The 27,944-nt window shown below is 41.7% G+C and overlaps 2 protein-coding genes across 6 annotated transcripts in view; one reads left to right on the forward strand and one right to left on the reverse strand.

Moving 5' to 3' along the window:
- Positions 1-8,503, forward strand: part of LOC145433185 (uncharacterized) — a 49,118-nt gene extending 40,615 nt beyond the window's left edge. For 2 of the 4 annotated variants that reach the window (XM_080310150.1, XM_080310148.1), the window contains 8 exons: positions 63-284; positions 1,295-1,459; positions 4,530-4,614; positions 4,679-4,852; positions 5,836-5,913; positions 5,974-6,105; positions 6,173-6,278; positions 7,378-8,503. In XM_080310150.1, coding sequence (XP_080166276.1) covers positions 63-284; positions 1,295-1,459; positions 4,530-4,614; positions 4,679-4,852; positions 5,836-5,913; positions 5,974-6,105; positions 6,173-6,278; positions 7,378-7,597 — 1,182 coding nt within the window. In that variant the 3' untranslated portion in view covers positions 7,598-8,503. Of the gene's footprint in view, positions 1-62; positions 285-1,294; positions 1,460-4,529; positions 4,615-4,678; positions 4,853-5,835; positions 5,914-5,973; positions 6,106-6,172; positions 6,279-7,063; positions 7,319-7,377 lie in introns of those variants that run through there. The other 2 variants (XM_080310149.1, XM_080310151.1) reach the window with 2 other exon arrangements.
- A 5,522-nt stretch (positions 8,504-14,025) lies between these two features.
- Positions 14,026-23,581, reverse strand: LOC145433186 (uncharacterized). Of its 2 annotated transcripts, none has more exons than XM_080310153.1 (2): positions 19,683-23,581; positions 14,026-15,375 (listed from the first exon to the last, which is right to left on the reverse strand). In XM_080310153.1, exons 1-2 carry the CDS (start codon positions 20,287-20,289, stop codon positions 14,963-14,965), a joined length of 1,020 nt encoding a protein of 339 aa, XP_080166279.1. In that variant the 5' UTR covers positions 20,290-23,581; the 3' UTR covers positions 14,026-14,962. The 2 variants fall into 2 exon arrangements, with proteins under 2 accessions (XP_080166279.1, XP_080166278.1); XM_080310152.1 differs by having other exon boundaries at positions 19,596-23,581.
- Positions 23,582-27,944: the final 4,363 nt, after the last annotated feature.

Raw genomic sequence — 27,944 nt, forward strand, 5'->3', positions numbered from 1 at the left:
CAGCGTGACCATCAGTCAGTTGTCACTGTATATTCACTGTATTTCACTTGTATTCGCAACAGCCCGAAGTACTGAGCGGTACGAAGCCTAGGCGGAAGCACACCACCAACTACAGCGACCCAAAGACGAGAAACTATTCCGAAACTTCAAGCGAAGACGGCACCATCAAGACGCCGCCCCACAGTCACAAACCGCTTCAGAGACGGGCCACCACCGGTTCCGCGTCACCTCATAATAATCCGAGCAAATTAAACGGATTTTCGCCTGTTAAAGTGCCGGCCAAGGTTGGTATATTTATATCAGAGCTCTTGGCGCAAGGTCGGTTATAAATTCACGATTTCTTGCATCAAAGATTGAAAATGTGTATTTGTAGCCTGACAACAGAGTTGCTAAATGATGTATTATGTTAAATTTGTACTCTATAGAGTAGGATTCAAGTTTTAGAGCCGTGACGGTTGCTTAATCACGAGTTAGTCACTTTATTTTATATTCTGGTGTGAAATGAATTACAAATGATTTACAAATGTCATATTATTAAGTACATATTTTGCAACTAAGTTCAGTTTCGCTGTTGTTAATGCCAGTAAAACTGTTGCTGTGCGGTATTGGTATAGTAGTAATTAGATACTCTGTAAGACAATATAATTGTACGATGTTAACGACACGTCTGCTTTTTTTCTCTATATTGTTTAATTCGTGCATGCCTCATTTCGACCTATTTTTCTTTTTATTGCTACCAAGTATATCAACAGACTGATTTGGATGTTTTAGAGTGGTTTGCCGCTTACCACAACCTGACCAGTCTTTTATTGTATCTCTATCTCGTATTCTTAACCTTGTGGTATTTTGAACTGACGAAAATAAAGATTGGGATTCTAGTATTTTCGATCGTAGCAGCATGAGATTTTGTTTCTGCCCGGTACAGGTAATCAACATTCTATATATAGCCTACTCATTGACTGAACTCCAATGATTTTGCTATCGGCTGAGTGAACAAGGTCCGAACAGACACGACCTTCATCGTGATCAGTACCGGGTCCTTTGATGTTATTTCCCGAATCGATTGTTTGATGTAGGTCGTGTGTTATCGAATCATTTATCCGCGTTTTGCTTTCGATAAGAGCGGAACATTGTCATTATTAGCGACTGATGTAGCTTTCGGCGCTAACGAGGTCTTCAACTCGTTTGAGATTTACAAGTGAACTTCGTAAATGTTGTGTTGCGAAGTGTCGATGTACGCTGTTGTGATATAAATATACGATATTTCGGTTTAAAAATAGTATTGCTGTTTTAGAAACCGGCTCAGCGTTCCAACAGCGGCCCGTCTCCGCGAAAAGGCAAGAAAAGCCCCGCGCGGGACTCGTCCCCGCACAATCTAGCGCGCCGAATTCACCACCAGCGTTCGCTGTCTTCCCCGAGAAGCGACGGGCCTTATTACGACAAGGAGCACGTATTTAAGGTGAGACTCCGGCGCCCGCGCGTCGCCTACAAACATTTAACGACCCTAATCACGAATCCACAACGCGAGAAATTAACCGCACGCCCGTCACACGGTAATATTTACTCGCGCGTGGCTGTCTCGATTACCGAGCCTGTGCGCTTGTGGAATGGAAGCAAACATACGATCCAGAATCAGATAGAGTTTATCTCGTCTTGTATCGCGTTAGGCTCGATTACTACCCTATACACACGATATTACGGGTGTATGTCAGAAATGATGCGATCGAAAATGCGGTTCTTGGCAATTTTCACGCCCGGCGCTTAGAATGCGGGAATAGTTTACGGAGATACCGCCGTTCTTTGACTGGTTCGTACATTACTGGGAGTCGTGTCATGCTAACTTGTGTAATTTACTGAAGTCCGCCGTTGGACGCGGTTGTGTTCATGTACTGAACTTCAAACGTGATCAATTGATCGCTGATGATGATATAATCAAGTTGAAAAGAGTTTACAAAACGATGCACTTGTTCGATCGTGTTGAGAATTTCCGGTCCCGGTGTCGGTTAGTTTTAATGATATCCTCAAAATCGAATCCATCTTTGGGCACTGATCAAATTCCGATCGAAAAACACCGAATCCGAGCTGTGTTCGCCGTAGCGTCGAACCCCGGAGCAGCAGTGGTCGTTATAGTCATCACTTCTACAAGCATAGAAGTAGTGTCGTAAAGTAGAATAAGATCGGTATAGGTCGTGGGTTCAATCCCAGACAGGGTCAGTCCACAGACCTGATTAGTAACAATGGCATCCATGGCTTATCATCTTGACGCTCAGCATTACCGGATAACATGGAGGGGTGATGCATGACTTAGAAAGCCTTACAAGGATATATAGGTATGTAGGCCTACCTTCCTGGTCCAGCGGCGTAGGCACATCAGGCACCCATGGCATGCATATGAATATCATGATTCGGCGTATATGCCGCAAAAGCATTAGGACAAAAATATCCAACATCCTTATTCTTTATAGAAGGCACGATTTTCGAGAGATCGAAAAAGAATGTAATCAATTCCTAGTTTTGGCTAAAAATAGGAATATTGGAGTACAAGTTGAAATTTTCTATAATCTTAATCACGTGAGTAAGTGGTGCAATTAGGCAAAAACTTCCTGAAGACGTATTCGTTACCGACCACATAGCATTCTTGACAACCCTTGAATAAATCCGCCTGCCAATGGCCATATCATCGAGTGCTTTTCTATAAGGAAAAATAACATTCTTCAATCAGTTTGACGTCACGTCGATTATGACGCCCAATGGCTGCTCAAAATCATGCATATTGCGCCACGGGGTCTCTATGTCTAGCTCTCTGAATCTTCTTGTTATTTGCTATTTTTAGTTGTTGACCAATTACGTTGTCAATCCATTTTCCGCGCGTCCGTATGGTTACAAAAATGTCCATGACTTTATTATAAATCTAGGACCAATATATTTTTAACGATTGGTGTCGATGGTCTTTTTTATTGGAAACTTCTAAACTTGTCTGGCATGACTGCGTGTTTCCTATAGGTTAGATATCCGTTAACTGGCGTTTACGGGAGTGATGTCATATTACTAGTCATGCGTATCGCTGAGAACGCCGTAATTTCCATCGCGCCCGCGCACCTTCACGGCACCGTATTCGGGCAATGCATTCCGTAATGTCGGTTCTTTTTCTTGGTAATTATAATCATTTTGGCGCGACCCCGTGGCCGCCATTGTAACCCGGCCGGAACCAGCAATTAACGCTCGGCGGTTCGACATTCCGCGTTTTCCTATTGAATTCGAAGACGGCAATTATCGCGAGTGCGCGCGATTTCAAAGGTGTTTTCGGCATGTTCCGACGTTGTTTATGAGGTTCGGCCATTCTCTTTTCTGGTCGATTCAGGGGACCTCGCGCTGCGCCGACGGTAATTACTGGCCTGGCTCATCGCGGCCATCTGGTTCGATAGGAAGTCGCGTTTTGTATTGGTACATGTGACGTTGGGGATGAAATATTGTTACACGCGTTCGAGTTCATCTATTTTAAGACGTATTTTGCGTGTACGCTATTGCATCACATCGCCCCATGCCCGTCGTAATGTCGAGGCGAACAGAACTGAGCTGCGCGAACCAAACGCGCGCGTAACATAATCAGACTCGATTTGTGATTCAACCGTACACTGCGCAATGATTCGATTATTCGAAGAAGCTGAATCGAGTTTTAATTCCAATGATTCGAGCGCGAGTAGCGAAAGATGATTTATTTCGAGAACTGAAGTTGCATGCCACTTGCCATTAATTTAACGACGGGAATTACAGTTTCGGTACTATTTCCACTGTAAACCGCGTTTGGTCGCGTCGCGTCATACGACGCGCGTGTTACAAATAGAGTTGCGTTTTAGACGAGTGGTTGTTTAAAACGCTTTGTTTAAAACATGTTAAACAAAGGCCTTCAAAAAAAGTTGTATAATTATGGCATAATTGTGTAAATACTTCCAAAAAACATGTTGTATGAGCCTACGGACGAGTACCACCCGATACAGCCGACGTATACGATGTGGGATGGTTGGAACCCTCGAAAGAGACGGTTCAACAGGTATAGCACGTAGATATTTCGTCATAGGAGCTGTATTTACCCCCTATTTTCAATTGTCAATGCCAATCCGCTATGACGTCACACTTGAATATTCGTGACGTCATGGCTTGAAAAAAAAACATGTTTTAAACAAGGGCCTTGTTTTGAACATAACCAAAGTACAAATCTACGCGCGTTAGTATAGAAACGACTTATCTGTGAAGGCGTGATCAACCCGCAGCATGTCTCAAAGTGCAATGAAATGGGTAAGGTCAAAAAGTAGTTAGTGATCTTTAACGTGATATAAAACTGTCATTATATTCTTTCTGGTCGAATAAAACGTACAAATTTGAACTTTGCACATCATTCCTCGTGTCATAATGAGCTATTCTGGAATATTCGACACGACTAGAAGCACTCAGGTACTCGATTTTGACCAGCCGTACAGTAATAACACCTAGAGGTCCGCAGTGGAAAATTCGTATCGATCTCTTTTCAGTCACACACCTACCGAGGTCTTCAATGGTGCGAATACTGCGGAAACTTCATGTGGGGCATCATCCAACAGGGCATGCAATGTCGCGGTAGGTCGAGATTTTCGATTTATGTTACCTGCGCGAAACTAGTATCGTCATTTACTTGTTGCAGACTGCGGCCTCAACGTGCACAAGCAGTGCTCGAAGCTCGTCCCCGGCGATTGCCAGCCGGCGCTGAAGCACGTTAAGACTGTGTTCGGAATCGACCTCACTGCCTTGGTGAAGCTTCACGGTACCGAGAGGCCGATCGTGGTCGACAAGTGCATCGCGGAGATTGAGAGAAGAGGTGGGTTTCCGGGATACGCGCGTAGCCTTGTAGGCCTGCAGAGCCATTCGCACGCGGCTACTTTCATTGAACTCGCCTGGCTTCTACAGTACACTGTGTGCCGTATGACTTGAAAGCGCAGCTCGCCATAGGGCGTATATTAAGCAAATGAAACCAGCTTCCTAATGTTATCCAAAGGACTTATTGTTGTTACCCCAGTAGAAATAGAAGTGATGCTGTGAATATTTGCTAGATTAAAATTGGGAGTGTCGATTTTTAAAGCGCGAGAAACTGTGCTCCAAGTAGAAGTAGGATTCGATAGGTCCGATAATTCGCACGTGTAAGTAATATGATGATGCGGATGTAGGTGGGGCTTCAAATATCTTACATTCTCAGGCCTGCTCTGCTTACTGGGACTAACACTGGAGTTGTTGTGATTTCAGCCTAATTGCACTTCTGCTGAACGGTTTTTAGGCGAAACCGCTGACTTTTTGCACTTTCGTAAAGTAGAAAGTAAATTTGGGATAGGTTTGTGTCATTTTCAGGAGTTGAATCTAAAAAAGTCTAAAATCGTATGGCCACTTGAGTGTATGCATAGCGGAAGTTGACAAATTCCACTCTAATGCTTCGGAAAAGTAGTGAAGTATTAATGGTATTTAGTAATGATTTGTCATTTATTTTCAATAGCGCAGTGCGTGGTTCTGAAATTTAACAAACTTGACGAATTCTTACGCTAATGTTCAAGATGTCGACTAATCCCAAATTTTCGCGATATTACGCAACTAATGTAACCCAATAGAATTGTGTTGCGCAAAATGGACTGCGCGTCAATAACGGTGTTAAAGAACAAAGTCATTAAATGAAACATGTATCTCACACAAGACAAAATATATGATAACGACAATTCACTGAGATTCAGTGAGAATTCTACTGTGTGAGTCGCGGCCTTGACCGCCAGCGAACCATTGCTCTAGTATGTTCATAGAGATTGCTCTCTTGCTCAGGTTTGACATCGGAGGGTCTGTACAGAGTTTCCGGATTTCACGACGACGTGCAACGTTTAAAAATCGCCTTCGACAGATGTGAGTATTGCAACGGTTACCGGCTTCAAGCACAAGGCCGAACAGTGTCGATTTTTCTAGACGGGGCCGAAGTCGACTTGTCCTCGTACGACGATATCAACATTGTCGCTGGCGGTCTGAAGCTGTACCTGCGCGAACTGCCCGTTCCTTTGATACCTTTTAACTTATACTCGAGATTCATCAACGCTGCGAGTAAGTGCGGCCGTGTTCTTTCCCATGGTAAGGCGTTGCGTCTAATTGGTCGCGTTTCTCCCCGCAGAACTTTCCTTTTCCGACGGTAAACTGGAAGCGATACGTACTGCGCTGGACGTGATGCCGCCGGCTCACTTGCAAACCTTGAAGCATATTATGATGCATCTCGGAAGGTAAATATCGACTGTCTTAATTTAGGTAGAGCGTATGAAAAAGCGGTTAATGAGCGCCTCGTTGGAGTCATATTCATGACACACCGATTCGTATTAGCAGTGTTTCTTACCCAATGCAGGTGGTTAACGCTTGTTAGGTTTGTCGATTGCAATGGTTTACAGTGTCATCACTGTGGGACAGTTACCGAATAAAATTAAATGTCAATTGGAAAAAGGGTGGCCGGTTTGACCTTTGACAAGTTGCGTCTATACGACCGGGTTTGGTCGGTCAAATATGCAAATAATTGACGGCGTCTCATCGGTTTTGCGTGCAAGCTGTTGCCCCACGTCGATCTGAAATTAGTTTTAGTGTTGTTGTCAAAGTACATTCACAGACCGCCTGTATGTAGTTCCAGAGAGTTCCTGAGCCCCGGGTTCGGAACCACTGATCTATTTTGACCCTGGTTCTTCCGAGATTCCTGTCATCAAGCGGTCTGCGTGTTGAGCATTTTATGTCTGTGGTTCCCAACGTGGACGATATCCCCCCCCCCCCCCCCCAGTGGCCGATTATAAGAAACAAGGGGACGAAAATGTTAGAACGTACAGTGAGATATATTTAATTAGCACGGTCAGAAAAATGCACTTGACGACGGCCTGTTATGCATATGACTCGAAAAAAGGTCAACTCAACGGAAAATAGACCCGGAAACCTTTTTTTCCGAGCACCTACAACTTCGAAAAATGGCCCCTTTTCAGTGAAGTCACCAGAGATCAGAGTTAGATGACTGAAATCCCCGATTTTTCAGATCCGCAAATATGGGGGGCGAAAATTTGTGTCGAGATTGAGGTTGGGAACCACTGTTTTAGATGATCTTCAATGCACGAAAGGCGCAAATATGGAAAGAGTCAAACCGTTTTGTGTACTTGCGAAAAACAGCGGGTGTACTCTGTAAAAACACTGACGAAAATATTATATTCTGCGTCCTATGTGACCAGCGATCTGTCTCCGAGAAGTAAATCCAATCAATTCCGAACATTAATTTTCCGGAGACTGAACACGTACCTGCGGGCTGCGCTGATGAACAAGTCTATTATTTATATTCGCCTGTTATTAATTCAGAGTGTGCGACCGGGAAGACAATCAAATGAACGCGCAGAATCTGGGCATCGTGTTCGGACCGACCATGCTCCGGCCGCCCGAGAAATCGGGTCAGGCCCGTTACAGTCTCGACGACACGCAGTACCAGAAAGAAATCGTACAGACCCTGGTTCAGAGCCGTCACGAGCTGTTCGGCTTTGCTAAAATGGACGCCCCGATGCGGGAGACCCACAACCTGTGAATCGAAGGTGTCTTGCCTGTGAGGAGATCAGCGCGGGGTATACTGTGGACGGAACGCGCCCGGCGCCAGGCGAATTTTGCAATTAATGTTCCATCTTTTCATTACGCCTCCGCCATGACATAAGTTATATCTTAATTTATCCATCTCATGTTTCGCATTTGTGGCCAGTTCTAATACAAGGGCGGCGTGGCCGGAAAAAAGTCGGAATTTTAAACGTACGTTCTGTAAAACGGCATCATGACGGGTTGAATTCGACGACCTTCAATTTCTTGACACCAAGCATCCTCCGTCAATATTGCTGCGTAAAACTCACGGCTGTTCGCGCTGTTACGTGAAACGAGTCGTTGCGACCAATGCGAGTATTTTAATTTAATTTCGAAATGATTGCTGGTGATGTATACTCATGAGGACTTTTTATTATGCGTTCAAAGGCGTAAAATGATGTCGAAAGATATCTTGTGGTCGCGATTTTCGTGTAACGTTTGCTATCGCCTTCACGGTTCGGGTATCTCTGTTTCGAATTTTTATACTTTGCATTTCGTTTTGTCTACGTTCGATTCGATGTACTGTTCGCGCGAATTCGGTATTTTTCTTCTTTCAACCGCTGATTTCGTTTGACTATGTAGTTCGACGCCCCTTTTGGCTGTTGTCGGGCCGGGAGTATATTTGTAATCGGGCGTGCGTGTGTGTGTTTTGGCAATACGCGTTGTTTCTGAGGTGTTTGCGTCACGTTTTCCTTGATGCTTTATTAGCCACTGTGCGTCTTGGCGTTGTTCTCTCTTTCTTTCGTGCGGTATACGTGTAGTATAGTTTCTCAGTACGCTTCAGTTATTAAGGACGTCTCTCTAATTTCTTTCGTGGTGATCCTGTCTCACCTTTGTACAATAAAAAAGGAAAAATGCGAAACTCGTGGGTGCAATTTGTCTCCGGTCTCGGTTGTCTCTGGGTTTGGATGTTACATTAAGCTGGTTTTAACCCTAATTTAGGAGAAATATTTGTCTGAACTACAACGAGCCGACCATTATATGCATTTCAGTGATATAAGGCCAATAAAACAGTTCTGCCCGAATAAACGTAACGGCGGTGAAAATTTCAATTGCATTTTCCGTGAATATATCAAGTTATTTCTAAACTTCGGGTCAATTTCAAGTGGCCAAATATATTCAGTTTGAGTCGTTTGTACGGACATAGAGGCGTAAGCAAAGCACTGAGAACCACCGTTTCAGATGGTGATCCGGTATACCGGTTATGACGTCGAACCCTGATTAGTATTTAGCATTTCCAATACGTTGCAGGCTTGCTCATGCTCATCCTTATTTCAAGAGGCCAGAGGTAACCAACTGCAGAGGTATGGTCGCAAGCCGCCGTAAAGCAATAATTACGTGGCCCACTACACATTAAATTATCGTCTGTTGGCGGCCGTCAATATGCATTTTGAATCAACGAATTGGTGCCAAATCTCAGATTATAATTAAACTTGAAAATCTTATTCACGCTTGGCGCGATTCAGGGTGACTTCAATTTTTCGTTTTTAATATAATAGTGTAATTTGAGCCCTACAGCATATACCAGCGGTTCTTAACCTTTTTTCCTCTAGCGCCCCCTCATCATCATCATTGGTTTATTAGCAATTTTATCAGTTCAATACACCACAAAAAATGCGATACAATGAAAAGACAGGAAGATGTCGAAGCGACAAGGAGTAGTCTATGGAATCTGACACCCACCTTGGCCTAGGCGATGTAAAGAGGAGGCATGCACACTGAATGAAAGTAAAGAAGATAGTATAGAAAAACGATGCGACAAGAAATAGGGCGGCATGTCAAGGGAAGCGAGATCGATAGGTCAGTCGTGGTCCGGTAATCTTGAGGATGGACCCTTTCAAAAATTATCGTGCTCCAGCGCCCCCCCAACTTCATATTGTTAGGAATGTAATAAAGACGAGGAGTAAGAGGGAGGGCCGTAACAGCACTTCGTAAACCCCCTAAAAACGATTGCCTTGCGCACCCATAGCGTGATAAACCGAACTTCTGAGGGCTTCGCCCCCACGAACCCCATATCGTGATTTCGATGGTCAGCAAAGGTTGTGTGGCCTGGTCGCCCTAGGTACCAAAATTTTCTATAATGCATGAATGAATAGGTGGTAATTACATATATAAGTCGCTATAAACTTTTTATCCTCTCAGCCCGCGTAATCAGATATACCAGTAGCACTGAGTGAGCTGTTGTATAGGAAAATAAAGGGCACGTAATTAATAATTAAACATATTCGGGCGTGCCCGAAGGTACAATTATTCGTTATCATGGCCGTAAAAGCACTTCGTCAGCCCCCCCCCCCCCCCCCAAAAAAAAAACGTTGGTCCTGGGCCCCCATCGGGTGATAAACCAAACTTCCGGGGGACTTCACTCCCAGACCCCCATTAGGCTGTCCGCTATTTGCTGATAGCCTATTAGGTATCTACATTGGGTGTCCATTTACTGAGGCATCTATTCTCTAATTAATGATTGAATTTGGTCAATATCATCGGGAATTGCATGTAAATTGAGATTAATTTTTATCCTCTCTCTGCTCACGTAAACACATTTACCGGTAGAGCTGAGTGAGGTGCAACGTTCCCTCTAAGCTGCGCACGTGCGCAGTGCTGACACGGTCTCTGCGCACAGAAAATCTACGTTGCGCACAACAAATCCGAAGTTATTACCTTTTTTTAGTCGTTACGCACTGTTGTCCAAGGGTCAGCGCAGTGAGTTGCTGAGTGTGCGCAGACTCATCAAAACTTAAAGCGAACATTGTGAGGTTTCTTGGAAACTGTAGGGCCCGTTACTAATAATTAAACATATTCGGGCGGGCGAACCCGTTGGTATGACTATGTTGCATGATGGTATGTCGTGACCCTCTGTCTGCAATATCAAAAAATATAGAATCGCTCAACGGGGATATCGCCCTACAGGAATATTCCTGTCGCCCAATCGTACTAAACTAAAAGACGCACACGATTTCAGATTGGTATTTCTTCACTGACATATAATTTTCCCCTGCCAGATGGGATTCGTCTTCTGGGGTTCATATTGCCAAGACAGGAACATTCGGTGTCAGTCATTTAGGCGCCCATGGACAATTAAACCTATATGTATTTTGAAGGCAATATGTAACGAAGTTTTCGGTGTTAATTTGCTCTGAATACTCATTAAGGATATGTCCTATCACCACATCATCTACTGCGAAGCCATTTTTCTCCAGCGCCCCCCATACCGCCCCCCTGAGCCCAGCGCCCCCCATATCGCCCCCTGAGCGTTCCCGCCCCCCTTCAAAATCGCCAGCGCCCCCTGGGGGGCGCTGGGGGCAAGGTTAAGAACCACTGGCATATACAAATGCGAACCGCAGATGAAAATTATGTATCCCATAAGAAATACCAAGTCGGAATCGAGTGCGTCTCACGAATGAAGGTTCATCTGGTGCGTTTGTGCAATTCCTATGCATATCTCGACCATGCCTACGATCCTGATGGCGGCTTAAAAATAATAGCATGCCACAAAGTCATTAATAAAAGCCAGAAGGTGCATCATCAGAAGTTCTGTGCCAAATAACTTTTCCTAGACATTATGTTCGCGATCTTGGTGTTGTTATATGGTTCAATGTATTTTAAAACGTTTCAGTAAAACCGCACAACCAGTCCTCCCGCCTTCGAGCCCGTTCTGTCGATCGCGTGACCGGAGCGTCGGGAGCACACATCCAATAATTACGTTAATCGCAGTCACACTTCCCCTTGATCCAAAGATCACAAGGGAACCCAACACACAGCGCAACGATGTTACTTAAAACGTGGAAATCCAGTGAACGATTCTAACACAGTGTATATATGAAACGGCATACTTCCCCTAGGTCTGAAGATCGCACAGGAAGCCAAGTCAATGTGATAAGTGTGGACACGACAAAACTAGTACGGGCTGTGCACATATCGATCAGAGATAAGCATGGATTAGGATTAGGTTTTGAAAAAACAGGATTTGTGAAATTTTGTCGGATTTGGATTGGATTTGGATTAGACATTTTTTTCGGAACGGATTAGGATTTGGATTGGACTTACCTATTTTCTGGGAGATTGAAATGTTGTGTGGCGAATGGCGGCAAACTTTATTCAGATCAGTTAATAATGTACTTATGGTTACTAAGTTGTCTTGAATCAAGTGAATCAAGACAATTTTCGAATCCCTCCATTGCATAAATTAGTATTTTTTCTGAATTTCCAGTTGGAATCGGATTAGGATTGGACATGGACTTGAATATGAAAAAGTGATGGATTTGGATTTGGATTTGATGGTTCGGATTTGGATTGGATTAGGACATAGAAATTTCAAATCCGCTCATCTCTGATATCGATTCATCAAACTGCAACTTGAATTTTGACATATGGCTGTGATTTATTGGCGGGGAAGGGGAATCATTTGGTCTTCCTACCCCCGTGATCAATTGATCACTTAAAGGGGCACTGCGCTCTAAAAATGATGTGGTCTCAAATTGGAGGGCAAAACGAAAAAAATTTTGGCCGCAGCCATTTACTTCAGAACGACACCGTATTGGAGCTGCAATTTATTAAAATTTCCACAGGACCTTCACGCTCCAGCTGCCGCGGCTGCGCCTCATTTCTTTACCCGTTAGCCTACATGACACAATGTCTTCACCGTCGCACTTGCTCGACGCGTAATCACTCATTATGACGTCATAAGAGTACGGAAGATGTAAAAGTTCAAATATGTACCTTTCATGCCACCCGAAAGAATATAACGCCTGTTATTGATCGCATTTAAGATACTTTGGTATTTTTTCAACCATACCGATTTCATTGCACTTTGTGGCAATGTTGTGGGATGGTCAGAACTTCCCAAATGTGTAATTTCCAGTAATGTTAGTAGCTTTATACTTTATGTTTCGTATGCTGCGATACGGCCAACTACGGTTTCAAGGCTTGCACAGTGGAAAATAGTATGGAAACTATAATTCTCGTCGATAAATAACTTTCAGTGGCGAGGAGCGTATAATTTCAGTACTCGAAAAAATCGTCTTTTACTACTCGACTCGAATCATTAAAATTATTACTCGATTCAGACTCGAGTACTCGAATCAATATGCCCAGTCCTACTTGTGAGGGTGCGACTTGGTCCACAGAATGCTTTGAGCCCTATGAATTATGGCACATTCATCCCCTGCTGAGTGGCAGAAACGAGTTATGAAATATGTGGTCGTGTCTTATGGAAATCCTTGTCTTCGATATGATATGAATGAAAATCCAATTTCGCAAAGAAAGGTACGGGGGCGAATGAAATATTTTCAAGTTGTTATTCTTGTGACACCTTATGTTATGACCGCAACAAGACGCACCCACAGCTGTAACACCAATGGGTTGCTAGTTCGAGTCCTACGAGGTCAATTCCAGAATTCGCCTACCTATGTGGTTGATGTTTATTTCTGCTCCTCATGGCCATGTGATCCGCTAAAGCTGTGTCTTAAAAAGGCCTACAACCGAGCCGTGCTACAAGTCGGTAAATACTGAATCCTAATATAGAATATCGGCTTGTTGTAAAATGACTGAAGTAGGTGAAACACCATGAATATCAGAATCAACAACACCAACATGTGGCATCGAAATTGATTTACAGACTTTCAAAGGAACATATCAATCAAGCCATTCCTATCCGGCAGCCCATTTTAAAGATCTTCTGTAATAGTGTTTATCGTTAGAGAATAGTGCTTATCTCTAACACGATACCGTGGAATGGATTACAAGGTTTATCAAAGCAAAGAAGCTAAACTGTGCAAAATGCCTCATCGTGGCGGCGGTGGCGTTTTAGGTTTAATTATGCGATACGCACCAGCGTTGATGTTGCGTCAGTGATGCGACTTCCGTAGGAAAATTTGCTTCAGTTTCTACACTTGCTCCGAATCGAGTGGTCGCTCAATATATAGCATAGTGTTACCATATGTCCTTATCTAGCAAGATTTGTCCTCTGTTTTCAAGAAATCGAAAGTGTCCTCCGAGGTCGCCCAAATATCCTCCTTTTTGGCAATTCGTGCTTTTTTAGTCAACACAGCAGTATTTCTAGTCAAAATTTTGAAATTTCTCGTTGCCTCGTCCGGTTTTATATTATAAGTTTTGTGATTTGTAAAAAGTGTCCTCTTTTTTGTGTCTCAAAAATAAATAACAACCCTATGGATATCTTGTACTCCGCGATCATTATGCGTTTATGACAGTGTTGGGATCAAGTCTCTACCTTCAAGTCACGGGTCATCTCGACTCATTGCACATTTTGACTCGAGTCAAGTCAGTCGTTCTTTGATGGTGACTCGAGTCAAGTAAAAATTCAAGTCAAGTTGTCTTTCCGAAGTACGAGGCATGATTAAGACATTGCATTTTGCTAGCTCATTGAAATAGAGATTGCGTCGCCATTTATTTTATATCGAGAAATTAATATAGACCTTAACATGCAAAAAGGCGTTGTATAGCTGACGCATACGTAGAAATGCTAAGCTACGTAAGTAACTGCTGTATATCCTGTCTCTAATTATCCGCAAAAATGAAGAATATAATACGAAACCGCATATAGTTGAATCGAATTGATACGATGCACTACCCAACTACATATCCATGGGATACGATTTAAGCCTGCGCCAAAGATTGACGAATGATATAAACATACAAATATATTAGAATTCAATTTAAATCACACAAGAGGTTTGGTTAAGGTGAGCACCGAGCATCAATGACCACTGACCAGTATATAGAACAGATGTAGATAGGCTACTTTGCTATTATATTACTTTCCTGCCAGTTCCCAGCAACGTACGTTGCAAGCTCCGATCACTTAATTTTCGGTCAATTTATCTGTGACACGGCAATGGAGATTCAGTAAAACGTAAAATCGTTGAATGAATTTAATTGGTCGCTCACACAGTTCACTCCAACGCATCGAGTACTATCCGAACATATGGAAGATACAGCGACCTAGTCGACACCGATAACTTGATGACTTGAAATTGACTCGTAAATTTTGCCTCGGGTCACGAGTCAATCCACATTTCTGGAAGGACGAGTCAAGTCAAATCAAGTCATTTTTGAAAAGTGACTCGAGTCAAGTCAAGTCATTCGAAAGAATGTGACCCGAATCATCTCAACACTGGTTTATAATGAGAGTGAGAATAGAAAGCACAGCTGTGCTCGGTATCAAGGGTACCTAGCTTTTTTTTGAAATTATAATCAACCTGAAACGATCTTGCAACCCAAATAACACCGACTATAATTCAATCATGTTATACAGTATTGTATATGGAGGTCTTTTACAAATAGACTTTTAAAATTGTTGTTGAATTCATACGAAATTCATTAAATTTTTTTCAACATCTTCCCAGTTACATGTTTTCATATCTTTTTTAGCTGGCGGAAGGTTATGATCAAACACAGAAAAGATTCCACCGGTGTGAATATACAGAATTCTCTTCCCTTTAAATCGATGCCGATTGTGTATGAATTCATCCCTGAGTGCCTTGACAGCGCGCCCTCCATACGTTGGATCACACAATACGCCGGTCGAGCTGGCAATCTCATTGCAAAGGCGCAATGTATCTTCCAACGAGTCGGTGCACTGGTAACCATCAATTATATCGACGACGTCTCTGGATTTGACGTGAGTCAACCCGACATCACGGAGTATGTCGTCAATGATGTCATAGAAAAACTTGTCATCTTTTCGCATTGCCACTCCGTGGATTTTGACTTTGCTGTCTGTAGAAAAGAGAGATTTGAAGTGGGCTTGAAGTGACGTAATTTGTACAATGAGGTGCCACAAATGAAATGCCGCGGAAATGCCCCGTTCACTTGGCACGGGTAACAGTATCAAGCAAAAGATGATTCCGTGCATAGTGATAATTCGGAATAACGGGAAGGCGAAACTTATCAAATAGTTTCTATCAGTCATGTCAATGATGAAAACGAAGGAGGGGTTTCGGTTGATTTTTTCAAGTTATAAAATAAATTTCGTCAAAACTATTTATTTATTAAGACAATAAATGTATAGTTAGTAATAATTAGGGACCGTCCAATTAATGTCCATTCATCTTAATGTAGAGGTGCTATCGGAAATGGGGTCGATTGGGTTATTGGGTTATACTTTCGGGAGGGCCCCTCGGTAGCGGCTCTTTAATTACTGGAGAATTATATCACGGACAAAGATATTGAAATATTAATAGACGCATAGACGTGGCCAGAATCAAATTGTACTCCATTGTACTCAATCATGTCCATTGTGACACAGGGTAAATTGATGGCGTCACAATGCCAAGTCAACAAATTTGGAGACGACATTCGCCCATCGTACGAATTCCTAAAAGGATCTGATTTGTGTCAGCACAAACGTTTATAAACGGGTCGCCATGAATAGGAATGTCAAGACTATACAATATACTAGTCTGTTCATTTATAATTTAGATTGACAGACCTTACATTTTCACATCCCTTATCAGCTAAATGACTAACATATTGAAGTCAGCTTTCACATGACATGTTACTCTTCATTTTCAAAAATTGCACCAGAATGATGAATGTTATGCATGATTGGTTTTGAAAATTATTGGGTGCGTAACCTGGTTTTAATCCATGACCACAATTGTGGGATGATTGTACTCAATTCAGCATCGAGAGCCTCTTTTATTCTGTGTATAGACGGTATAAATTGATCTTGAAAACATAGCTACGCTGTTTTATAGCCGTTATTGTCGCATGCAATATCAATGTTACTGAAAGGTTCTGGTTCGTGTGAACACGAACCTTTTTGAAAGGTTCTATGCAGGGCCGTAACAGCACCTCGTCAGCCCCCCATCCCCCCACCCAAAAAAACGTTGGTCTATGGGCCCCCATAGGATGATAAACCGAACTTATTGGGCCCCTCAGACCCCCCTTCGTTATCAGCTGTTTACCGCTGCTTAAGCATTGTCTTAACCGTCGGTATAGTGGATCAGCTATTCCCGTCTAGACGCGCGAAGCGCGAAAAAAATCAAAATTCATGATTGAATCGGTCAATATGTTCGGGAATTGACTAGATATTGTTATCAATTTTTATACTCTCTCTGCCCACGTAATCAGATTTACCGGTAGAGCTGAGTGAGGTGTGTTTGAAAAGGTAGGACACGCAATAATGATTAAACATCTTCGGGCGTATACCCGTTCGCAGGAACGAAACAGCACTTGGCCAGGTCCCCCAATAAAACTTGGGTCTTGAACTTTCATAGAGTGATAAACCGACCCCTCCCCCCCCCCCCCCATCACGCTGTTCGCTTTAGTTACGAAATGAGTGCCACAGTTTACGCAAAAATTTTCGATAATTCATGATAAAACCGGTCAATAATATCGGGAATTGCATATATATTGCTATCAATTTCTTGTCCTCTCTGCTCACGTTATCAGATTTACCGGTAGAGCTGAATGAGGTGGCTTGGAAACTGTAGGGCCCGTAAATAATATTCAAACATATTCAGGTGGGCGGACCCGTTGGTATGACTTCGTTTCATGATGTCATTTCGTTATCTCCTGTCCGTTATATCAAAAAATACATAATCGCCCAAACGTACTAAACTAACGACGCACACGATTTCAAATTGGTATTTCTTCACTGGCATATAATTTTTCCCTGCGGAATGGTATTTGTCTTCTGAGGTTCAGATTGCCAAGACAGGAACATTCGGCGCCAGTCATTTAGGCACCTAAGGACAATTAAACCTATATGTATTTTGCATATATAACGAAGTTTTCGGTCAGCGTAAGGGCAGTCCTTTTTGGCCCAGGTTTTCTCGTTACATATCGTTCTGGCACACTTCTTGGAGTCGCATGTTACATGTCCTAGAACCTTATATGTCTCGCCGATATGTCCATTTCGATAAATCTTGCGTATTTTGTCTTGGGAAAGAGTACCAAATAATTAAGAAACTTGGCAACTTGAAATCGCGCGCAGCGTGAAAATTTTTGAAAAAGTTGCATAAGTTTTTGAAAAATACTCTATAATTTATGCTAATTCGCGAAATAATTTTGGGCCCTCTTCGAGCTCGCCCCCCCCCCCAATTGGGGGGTTTGGGGTGAGGCAGTTACGGTCCTGGTTCTATGTCAGGGGCGGGCAACTTCTGCAGTCGGCGGGTCAGATATGGGTAAATGAAGTCATACTTGGCGGGCCGGATTACAGAATATACATATCAATCGCGTATTTATCCACCAAGCAAGGAAACAATTGTATTTAATGTAAACTTTAATTTGCAAGCATAGAAACCAAAAACAGTATTTAATTAATTTATTAACAGGTGCTGTTTACGTCAATTGGACATCTGTGGTCAGTCAAAGTTGTCAACAAGTTCTATGAACTCTGGCTGCATGTCGTATGTAGCAACCCTTGGTAAAAACTGCACGTGAACATAAGTTATATAAAGCGCAGCATAGTCTCGTTAATGTTCATGGTCGAAAATGTATGTAGACCCGAACAGGGCAAGTGGTTTCATGTCCATTGTCCATCTTTCTCATGTTTCTCATTTCATATGTTGGCAAACTTGGATTCATTCTGCGACGCATAAAATTTGTCAATACTTTCAGAATATAATTTCACTTTCAGGATAGAAACTCTCTGCGGGCCGGTCAAAATCCCTTGGCGGGCCGTCTGTTGCCCGTCCCTGTTCTGTGTGAACGCGAACTCGAATCTATGACGTCACGTGACGTCATATTTCTAATTTCATCCCTACATTTCCGTAAAGTGATATGTCAATGTACAATGTACATGATAACCAGCGACGACTCAGGCCATATTATTGCACTATAATAAAGTACACGCTGACTTTTTAAACGTCACCTTATCAACTGTAACAATCAAATGCTATAATAATTCTACAAAATAAATATCTTCCGTCGCTTTGGCAACAATTTCGACATCCATCGGCTAGACCGGACATATGCATTCTTAAGAGTGAAATACCGATTTCTATACCTGCGTCAGATATTATCTGCAAAACAAGTTCTGCAGTAGCCAACACCCCAATCGGAAGGATTGGGCTTTATGATACAATAAGGTTATCAAATCAAGATAGATCCCATACGCATGATAGATTTTTTACCATTAGATATCTATGCATTGGTTATGTAAATTTCGTTTATGTAAATAACTGTTTGGTCGACTAAGCACAATTCGCTGACTTACATGTAGTGCGTGTTGGTTCTTGTGTTATTGCGGCCAAAGCTCACAGCAGAGAGTCACTAAAGATGTACAAACGGAAGGCAGAATATTCTGAGCAAACTTTCGAGCAGATAATTTTTGAAATTTGCAAGGTAAATGGTAGTTTAGTGCTGAATTTCTTTTCATGCTGCAAGCGCCATGCGGAGAGTGGGCCAACGTTGACGAAATGTAAGGAATTTGAACCAAAGACGCTCTAATGACGTGAAAAATTGTAATACGTGAAACAATTTCATAGTGCAGAAGATACCAAGGTTCGTTTGTGGACGTGAACCTCCAAATTTCATAGGTTCACATACAGCAAGCATTTTTCACCCGCAGAAAATATATGTATTTTGGAAAGGATTGCTGGATGGTTCTTATGAAGACCTGACCATCCAAGCACTCGAGCACTTGACGTTCTTGTAGAAAACCCAACACTCATTTGGCCGAAAAGGGTTTTAATGCACTATAGTTGAAATCAAAACGAAAGAAAAGAGTTGTCTTTTTAATGAGACACTTGATGGGCCCAACCGGTAGCCTATTCTTGTTCCACATCTGAAGAAAATCTTCATCATATTTTTGTATAACAATTTTCGGTTGGTTTGTTCCGATGAATTTTTTTGCGAGTAGAGTTTATATTCATTGTTCAATCATAATTTGAACCTTCATTCTTGTGATTGTGTGGTGTATTTTATGGGCAACACAAATAATCTAGAAGTGTTTCACGATAGTAAAATAGTTTTAAAAATATTCGAGTAACCTGTCAATTGGTTTCCGACCGCTAGTCCTGCCAATGTTATTCCACTAGATGTTGCTACCACGATGTCATCAATCTCTTCCACAATACCTTGCTGTAACAACTCGTCCCAGACCCTCAGATATCCATGAATAGCTGTCGAGTGGAACATTCTTCCGTCAATAAAGCACGTCTTCCCAGTTTTAGCGTGAATTGCATCCGCAACTATTGTAGTTTTCGGAAAGATTTTGGTTTCATAGTCATAGTTTTCAGGAAACAATATCATTTTTGCCGCACACATTTCCATTATTTTAAAATTTCCGCGAGATGGCGTTTGACTAACAAGACTGCGAGGATTCTTTCGTAACAAAAGGTATGCGTCCATATTGAGCTGGGCAGCAATAAGTGCGATTGCCCTGCATTCGTTGGATTGCGCGTTGCCACACTTGATATATGAGCCGCAGCCGCGTTTCAGTGCTTCTGCGAATACAAATTCTAGTTTTCTGATCTTGTTCCCTCCTAAACATGATCCCGTCATGTCATCTCTCTTGATATACAAATCCAATCCCTGTGGCATGATCCTGGGTTGCCACCGATGGACCGGTGTCATAGTCATAGCAAGATTGATTTTGTGAGTGGGCTTCTTTTCAAGACATGTACTCCAAAATGGAGGAGTATATTCAGTAATTTTACCGTATGAGTTACCGAAGTCATGCATGGTTCGGTAGATAATCTGAAATAAAATCTATCATACTATGGGTTGCATTTAGAACAAACATGCTAAAACATGGCCCTTGCTTAAAACATGATTTCGTCGTTTATTTTCACCATTTTTAATCTTTCAATTTGTGAATTTGTTTATTGACTTGAGCATGAATCGACTAAGTCATATGACTCGAGACGAACATTTCTTTGTATTTTCAAAGAATTGTTAATTTCCACGTTATTGGTATTTTGTCTATAATTATTTGTACATGAATATTAGGTTCAGAGAATGTTGAGAATGAGGAAAATCATCAAATCATGAATGCCTTGCATTCGATATTTCCCAAGCAGAGTTGCAAAGGAGTGGATTGAAGTTGACTTGAACTAGAAATTAAAAAGTGAAAGCAATGACTGTGACTGGGACTCGACCTGCCGCACCCCGACTTGGACTTGACTCGGTGATGAATCAAAAATGACTCAGCTTGATTTGAGTCAAAACTATATAAGTAAGATTGATTTGTGACTCGGAACCTTGTGACTTGGTCACCAGGGCATGGTATGGTATGGAATGTGATATTCGTAATCAGCAACCCCGAAAACCCCAGAAACGACTCTCAGATGTTCTGCAAAACAATTTTTCTTTTTCATTTTGTTGACCCGTGTAATCATTCGAGCAAAGAGCATGAAATGATTCTCAAGTTCAACAAATTGATATAGATATTCAAATTCATGTAACTGCGACATTCTCATCGAGTCTACGATTTTATAACTCTTAGTAGTTTACGGGGTGGAAATAAGTAGTAGTATAGTATAGCGACACGTCTTCCTAATTGCCACGCCCATATGACGCACAATATGCCACATCAACATTCGAATTTCATATTAAAAGTGACCTTGGCTGGATTAGAAATAGGGATGCATAGTGTAATTCTCAGGACCATCACCATTAGACTATCGCGCAGACTTGATGTACTGAACTGTTTTGAGAATATCAATACCGATTCTTCCTAAAATCCCGCGACTTGATAATAATAGTGCTTAAGAGAAATAAGGACGTTAAAATTCTGCGTAAATTTCGATAACTATGTATGATTTTTTGTGTATGTAAGACTATCTATGTTCGCGAAGACTTTAGCGGCGATTGTATAAATGTATCACTAATTAATTACTCAAAATATCATTTTGAGTGTTTAAATTCCACGAATGCAACTTGATAACGCACACTCATATCACACGCAATGCCACGTCTACGTTTACATCACGCTAGTGAAGGTCTGACACTTGTATACGTGCCACGAATATCGCTGATTGCGATTCTAAGAATTGAAGTCGCGCTCTAAGAAAAATGCCACTTAGATAGTAAGAATTAGAATGTCTAATTTTCACCTGAATCAATTTGCACTCTGAAAACTTCCCATTTCTGTCACAATTATTGCGGTATGCACTTCAGATAGCGAATAAGGCAGGCATCGCATGAACAGCTGACGACGCAGGCATTCAAGGTGAGATCCAGTTACGTAGCTTTTTCGTATTGATTTGGGGTATCTTTATTTTGTACATGTAAGCTAATGAAAAGCTAATGAAGCTAATTAAACAAGGAAGCTAATGAAAAGCTAATTAAGCTAATGAAAAGCTAATGAAGCTAATGAAAAGCTAATGACGCTAATGAAAAGCTAATGAAGCTAATGAAACAAGCTAATGAAAAAAGGAAGCTAATGAAAAGCTAATGAAGCTAATCAAAGGCTAATGAAGCTAATGAAACAAGCTAATCAAAAGCTGATGAAGCTAATGAAACGAGCTAATGAAAAAATGAATCTAATGAAAAAGTAATAAAAATCTCATGAAGCTAATGAAGCTAATGAAACGAGCTAATGAAAAACTAATAAAAAACCTCTCGAAGCTAATGAAAAGCTAATGAAGCTAATGAAACAAGCTAATGAAAAAAGAAGCTAATGGCACTTCAGATATTGTGCACAATTTGCAACTTTGATTAAGATCAATTATATTTGGAAGCACCACACATTGAAAAACTTCGCTGATTGAGATCGCGATACTTGCGCATTTGTTGATTGACGCTGAGTTGGTATCTTTGAAATAATAGACGACGTCAATGCCAAGTCAAGTTTATTGATAAACTATGATTACAGTCAGGCCCGTAACTGCCGCACCCCAAACCCCCAATTGGGGGGGGCGAGCTCGAAGGGGGGCCAAAATTATTTCGTGAATTAGCATAATTTATAGAGTATTTTTGGAAAATTTATGCAACTTTCAAGTTGCCAATTATCTCGATTTTCGGGTACTCTTCCCGCAAGAAAAAATACGCAAGATTTATAGAAATGGGCATATCGGCGTTGGCCATTACCGCGCCACGACACACCAAGACATATAAAGTAGGCCATGTAACGTGCGACTCCAAGAAGTGTGCCAGAACGATCGGCAGCGAGAAAACCTTGGCCGAAAAGGACTGCCCTAATGCTGACCGAAAACTTCGTTATATATAAAAAATACTGTCTTGGCAATCTGAACCTCCCAAGACAAATACCATCCCGCAGGGAAAAATTATATGCCAGGGAAGAAATACCAATTTGAAATCGTGTGCGTCTTTTAGTTTCCTAGCCTACGTTATGGCGATTCTATATTTTTTTATATAGCAGACAGGAGATCACGAAATAACATCCTGTTAAGGATTTATACCAACGGGCCCTACAGTTTCCAAGACACCTCACTCAGCTCTACCGATAAATCTGATTACCTGAGCAGAGAGGACAAGAAGTTGATAGCAATATATTTGCAATTCCCGATCTTATTCACCGATTGTATCATGAATTTTCGAAAATTTTCGCGCTTCGCGCTGGCTCGCTCGGCAGTACCACTCATTTCCTCGCAAAAGCGAACCAGATGATGTGGGGTAGGTTTATCACCCTATGGGAGTCCAAGACCCAAGATTTTTTTGCTGGGCCTGACGAGGTGCTGTTTCGTTCCTGCCAACGGGTATACGCCCTAAGATGTTTAATTATAATATTGAGGCGTCCTACCTTTTCAAACACACCTCACTCAGCTCTACCTGTAAATCTGATTACGTCAGCAGAGAGAAGATAAAAATTGATAGCAACATATATGCAATTCCCTATCATATTGACGGATTGAATCATGAATTATAGAAAATTTTCGCGCTTCGCGCGTTTAGGTTAGAAAAGCTGACCCACTAAACGGCCCTCAATGTAGATGATATTTAAGTAGCGGTAAATAGCGAATAGCCTGAGGGGGGTCTGGGGGCGACGCCCCCATAAGTTCGGTTCATCAACATATGGTGGGGGGGCAAGACCAACGTTTTGGGGGGGGGCTGGCGAAGTACTGTTACGGCCCTGTTTAGAGTAATATCTTTCAACCACCCTTTTGGTTTGCGATATTATTGAAAATACTCTTGATATAGGCTACTCATATACGACTATGAAAATGTTGCTACTTTATCGTTCCGAATGACCATGATCAATTTGGAACTACAACATCGAAAAAATTCGCTGATGCTCAAGTGCTCATCGCCACCCATCGCCGCTTTTTGGTTGAACCATAGTGCCCTATATGATGTGGACACAAGCTAATCTCACGGCCCAAAATCAGCCTCGAATGTTGCATTGTAACGGAGTTTGGTATTGTAACGCAACTATGCCGTCTGGCCCAGACGGTCTGGGATCAGGTGAGCAGTGGCGCAAACCGGCTATCGTTGCGCAACCGATTGAGCATTCACACTCTCACTCTCGTCCGCGCTTGCTCCTGAGCTGCTCAGACGACATGGTTGCGTCACAATACCCAACTCCGTTACAATGCAACATTCGAGGCTGATTTTGGGGGGTTCTAGGACCAATAGTAGAATAAAATTTATATTTTCGCAATTGATACCGCGGTAGCTTTCGATTAATACCCGTTTTATCAAATTTAATGCTCGGCAAGCCGGTCAAAAATTACCGTCAAATTGCCTTTGACCAAATGGAAAGTGTGACGTAGATCAATTTCACTGAGCCGTGAGATTTACTTGTGTCCACACCATATAGGACACAATGATTCAAACAGAAAGCGGTGAGTGGTGGCGATGAGCACTTGAGCATCAGCGAAGTTTTCGATGTTATGGTTTCAAATTGATCATGGTAATTGGGAGTGATAAAGTAGCAACATTTTCACAGTCATATGTGAGTAGCCTATATCATAAATATTTTCAATAATATCACGAACCGAAAAGGGTGGTTGAAAGATATTACTGGAAGCATAGTTTATCCATAAACTTGACTGGCATTGACGTCGGCTATTATTTCAAAGAAACCAATTCAAGTATCGCAATCGCAATCAGCGAAGTTTTTCTATGTGTTTTGGTTTTCATAATTCTTCTTAGTCAAAGTTGCAAATTGTGCACAATTTCTGAAGTTTCATTAGCTTCATTTTTCATTAGCTTCTCATTAGCTTCATTAGCTTTTCATTAGCTTAATTAGCTTTTCATTAGCTTCCTTGTTTAATTAGCTTCATTAGCTTTTCATTAGCTTCAATGTACAAAATAAAGAATCGGCACTCATATTCTCAAAACAGCTCAGTACGCCTAGTCTGCACGATAGTCTAATGGCGAGCGACGTGAAATGATAGCTAAGCAACCCGGGTTCTTCGATGAAACAGTAAATACGGTAGACCTGAAAAGAACTCGGAATGACGACATGAAGAGGAATGAAACAAGGCAGACGAGCCAGGCAATTATCAAAACATACTCCTCAACTGGCGCCGCATTCGAAAATGCAGACACAACGCAGGAAGAAACCGAGCCAACGCAAGCCGTGTTGGAAAACTACAATACTGACAAACAAAGAGAAACACAGACGGCCCAAATGGTAGCCATCAAAAAACAATCGGATACGAAACCTCATAAACAGACAAACAGCTGTCAGGAGACAGTACACATCGACGAAGCGATAGAGTGACTACCAGAGGAAATGCAAGCAGCCGGGCGAAAAAGCGTTGATTAACGTGAATGGATTATCAAATAGTATACAAGATCTGGAACAATATATACAGACCTGCAAATGGCTATCGACGCTACACCCGATGAAATGATGCGCAACGTATACGATGGACTGCAGAGGCGGTCAGTAACGAAGTACTTCTACTTTTTCGAAGTACTCGAGTAGTTTTCCTCTACTTCTGGTACTTACTCAAGTAGATCTGATTTTCGCTACTTCTACTTCTACTTCTTAATATTTTGTGATCTACTTACTTACTTTTCGCTATTTTCAGTTTGTCAAGTAGAAGTAGTTTAATCCTCCAATCAGGAAGATAGCCTGAGGAATTTCAAAGCTGTTTTCACGGAGTATTAACATTTAATTTTCATAAAAGTTTAGTGAAGCACAGAATTATCGTCGCGCTTCGCGCGCAGTGGATACGGAGTGACCAGTATGATTTCACGAAAGTATCGGTGAACATAATTTAGGTGGAGGGTTGGCGTGGTTCCGTTCACACCACATTGTCACCCATGAAATAATTCATCACAGTATATATGGCTCATCATAACGTTTGAAACTGATGTTTCGCAATCTAGCATATGTATGTCCATGGCGTGTCCTAATCTGGAAGAGTGTTTTAGCATACCACCTTTGAAACTTTCTGGACTAAAGACACGAAATACATATTCTGCTTTCAGAAGTAGTATTTATATTTCACTTTCAATTCTCAGTATCATATACTTTGAGTTATAATTAATATCAGTTCTTTTGTCCGAATAACATACATGTTGAAGTATAAAAGCAAGTGCAGTAATGCCTTTAATTTCTGGAAATAAAGCTACACAATATGATAATTTTACGGTCCACCATATTTTTTATTAACGTTTACTAATCGCGCAAAGTGTTTACCCCGTATCCTATACAACTTCTCCATATTGCTCTTCGACTAAACTACGGGCCTTATAGGGGGGGTGGCGCCATACCATGCTTTTTTCCAAAACGCGTTGTTCGAGAAAACAGAGGATTAGTATCGCATTTCCTTATCAATACTATCATTTTCACCCCATGATGTGGACGAATGCTTATGCTATCGAAAATTGGATACCTGCTGGTATGCATCAATATGAATCAAGCTCGTCACCTATCACATAGCTCAATTTGCACCTTTTTATAATCCATCCAATCAGGATCGGTTTCACAGCTACTTACTTACTTGAGTACTTTTAAAGACAGTCAATTCTACTTCTACTTCAAGTAGTTTTTGGTTGCTCATGAAAGAAGTACTTCTACTTGTACTTGAGTAGATTTTTTCGTCGCTACTTCTACTTCTACTTGAGTAGCTTTCTTGACTACTTTGACCACCTCTGATGGACTGCAAGCTCCGACAATAATAAAAGCTTTTACGAACGTCAAAACCCTAGTGTGGGAATGGAAAAATGCACTCGACATCGATAACGAATACGCCCACAACACTAACCAACGCTACAACGATATAAGAAGTAAAATCTACCGCAAATCCAAGCGGGCCCAATCAACTAAAGTCTCCGATAGTGCGCGATAAATTGTATTTATCGACCCACAAAACCCAACAACCATTTCACACACAATCTATCCCAAGCATCCTAACCTCCCATCCCATCCCATCCTCCCAACCCTACCCCAACCCATATCACTCCCACACCAATACCCCTCCCCTCCCAAATTATCCATCAACCACCATAAAAGATAAAATTACGACTACAAATACTTAATATGAACAATACACGCATAGTCGCATACGAACGCCAATTAGAGGCGGCTTCTACTACGACTTCAACTACAAATTCGCCTTCGACAACGACTGCAATGAGATGACCCGATGATGGGGACGAACCAAACCGAAAGAACTGCATTTATGAAATGATTGCTATTTATGTATACATAATTGACTAAAAATCACAAAAACGGTTCGATTCTAGCCAAGCTCACTTTTAATACATGATGAAGTGGCATTGGGCTTCATATAGATGTATCAATTAGGTAGGAGGACACTTTTTCAAAATTTTCAAACTTAGAATACCGGAGGAAAATCTTGGTCAAAAGGTCAGCTTTCCGGCTGAGCTTCCGAAATAGCCGCCGGAGCGTTACTTGAGTGCTGATTTACTGTATCTCAGTCGAATCTTGCCCTATATTTAAACAAAATTGTCAAAAAAAGAGGTCAAAATCTCAAAAAGGATGACATTTAGGCGTCCTCGGAGGACATTTTCAAAAACCTGAGAAAGGAAGACAAATCCTCCAAAAGGAGGACGTATGGTAACCCAATTAGGACAACAGCTCTTACCCTACTACTTATATCGTACCATTTCAAATAGTGAATAAGGTCGTGATCTCATCTGTAACTAATGACGTAATAATGTAAGCTGCGACTGCTGGGGCTGTATTATTAGAGGCAATTATAGCTGAAGTCGCTCTTCTAACTGTAGCATAGATTACGCTATCGATTGTGCATGTAAATGTATATGCCAATTCCCTATCAAGCGTATGTTCTACTTAGCTTACTTATCGCACCGTCTCTGTTTCGTTTGAATATTCATTCTGTGATGTGTTCAGGTCTCTTGATATATGCTCGAGTTTAGACTGTTATTGTTTTGAATCGGTATTTGTCAGGACTCCTGATTTAGGACAATCCCACTTCACTCACCGCGAACGG

The sequence above is a fragment of the Botryllus schlosseri genome, chromosome 2, assembly GCF_051294905.1.
Source record: "Botryllus schlosseri isolate E-star chromosome 2, Bs_hap1, whole genome shotgun sequence".
Taxonomy (NCBI): domain Eukaryota; kingdom Metazoa; phylum Chordata; class Ascidiacea; order Stolidobranchia; family Styelidae; genus Botryllus; species Botryllus schlosseri.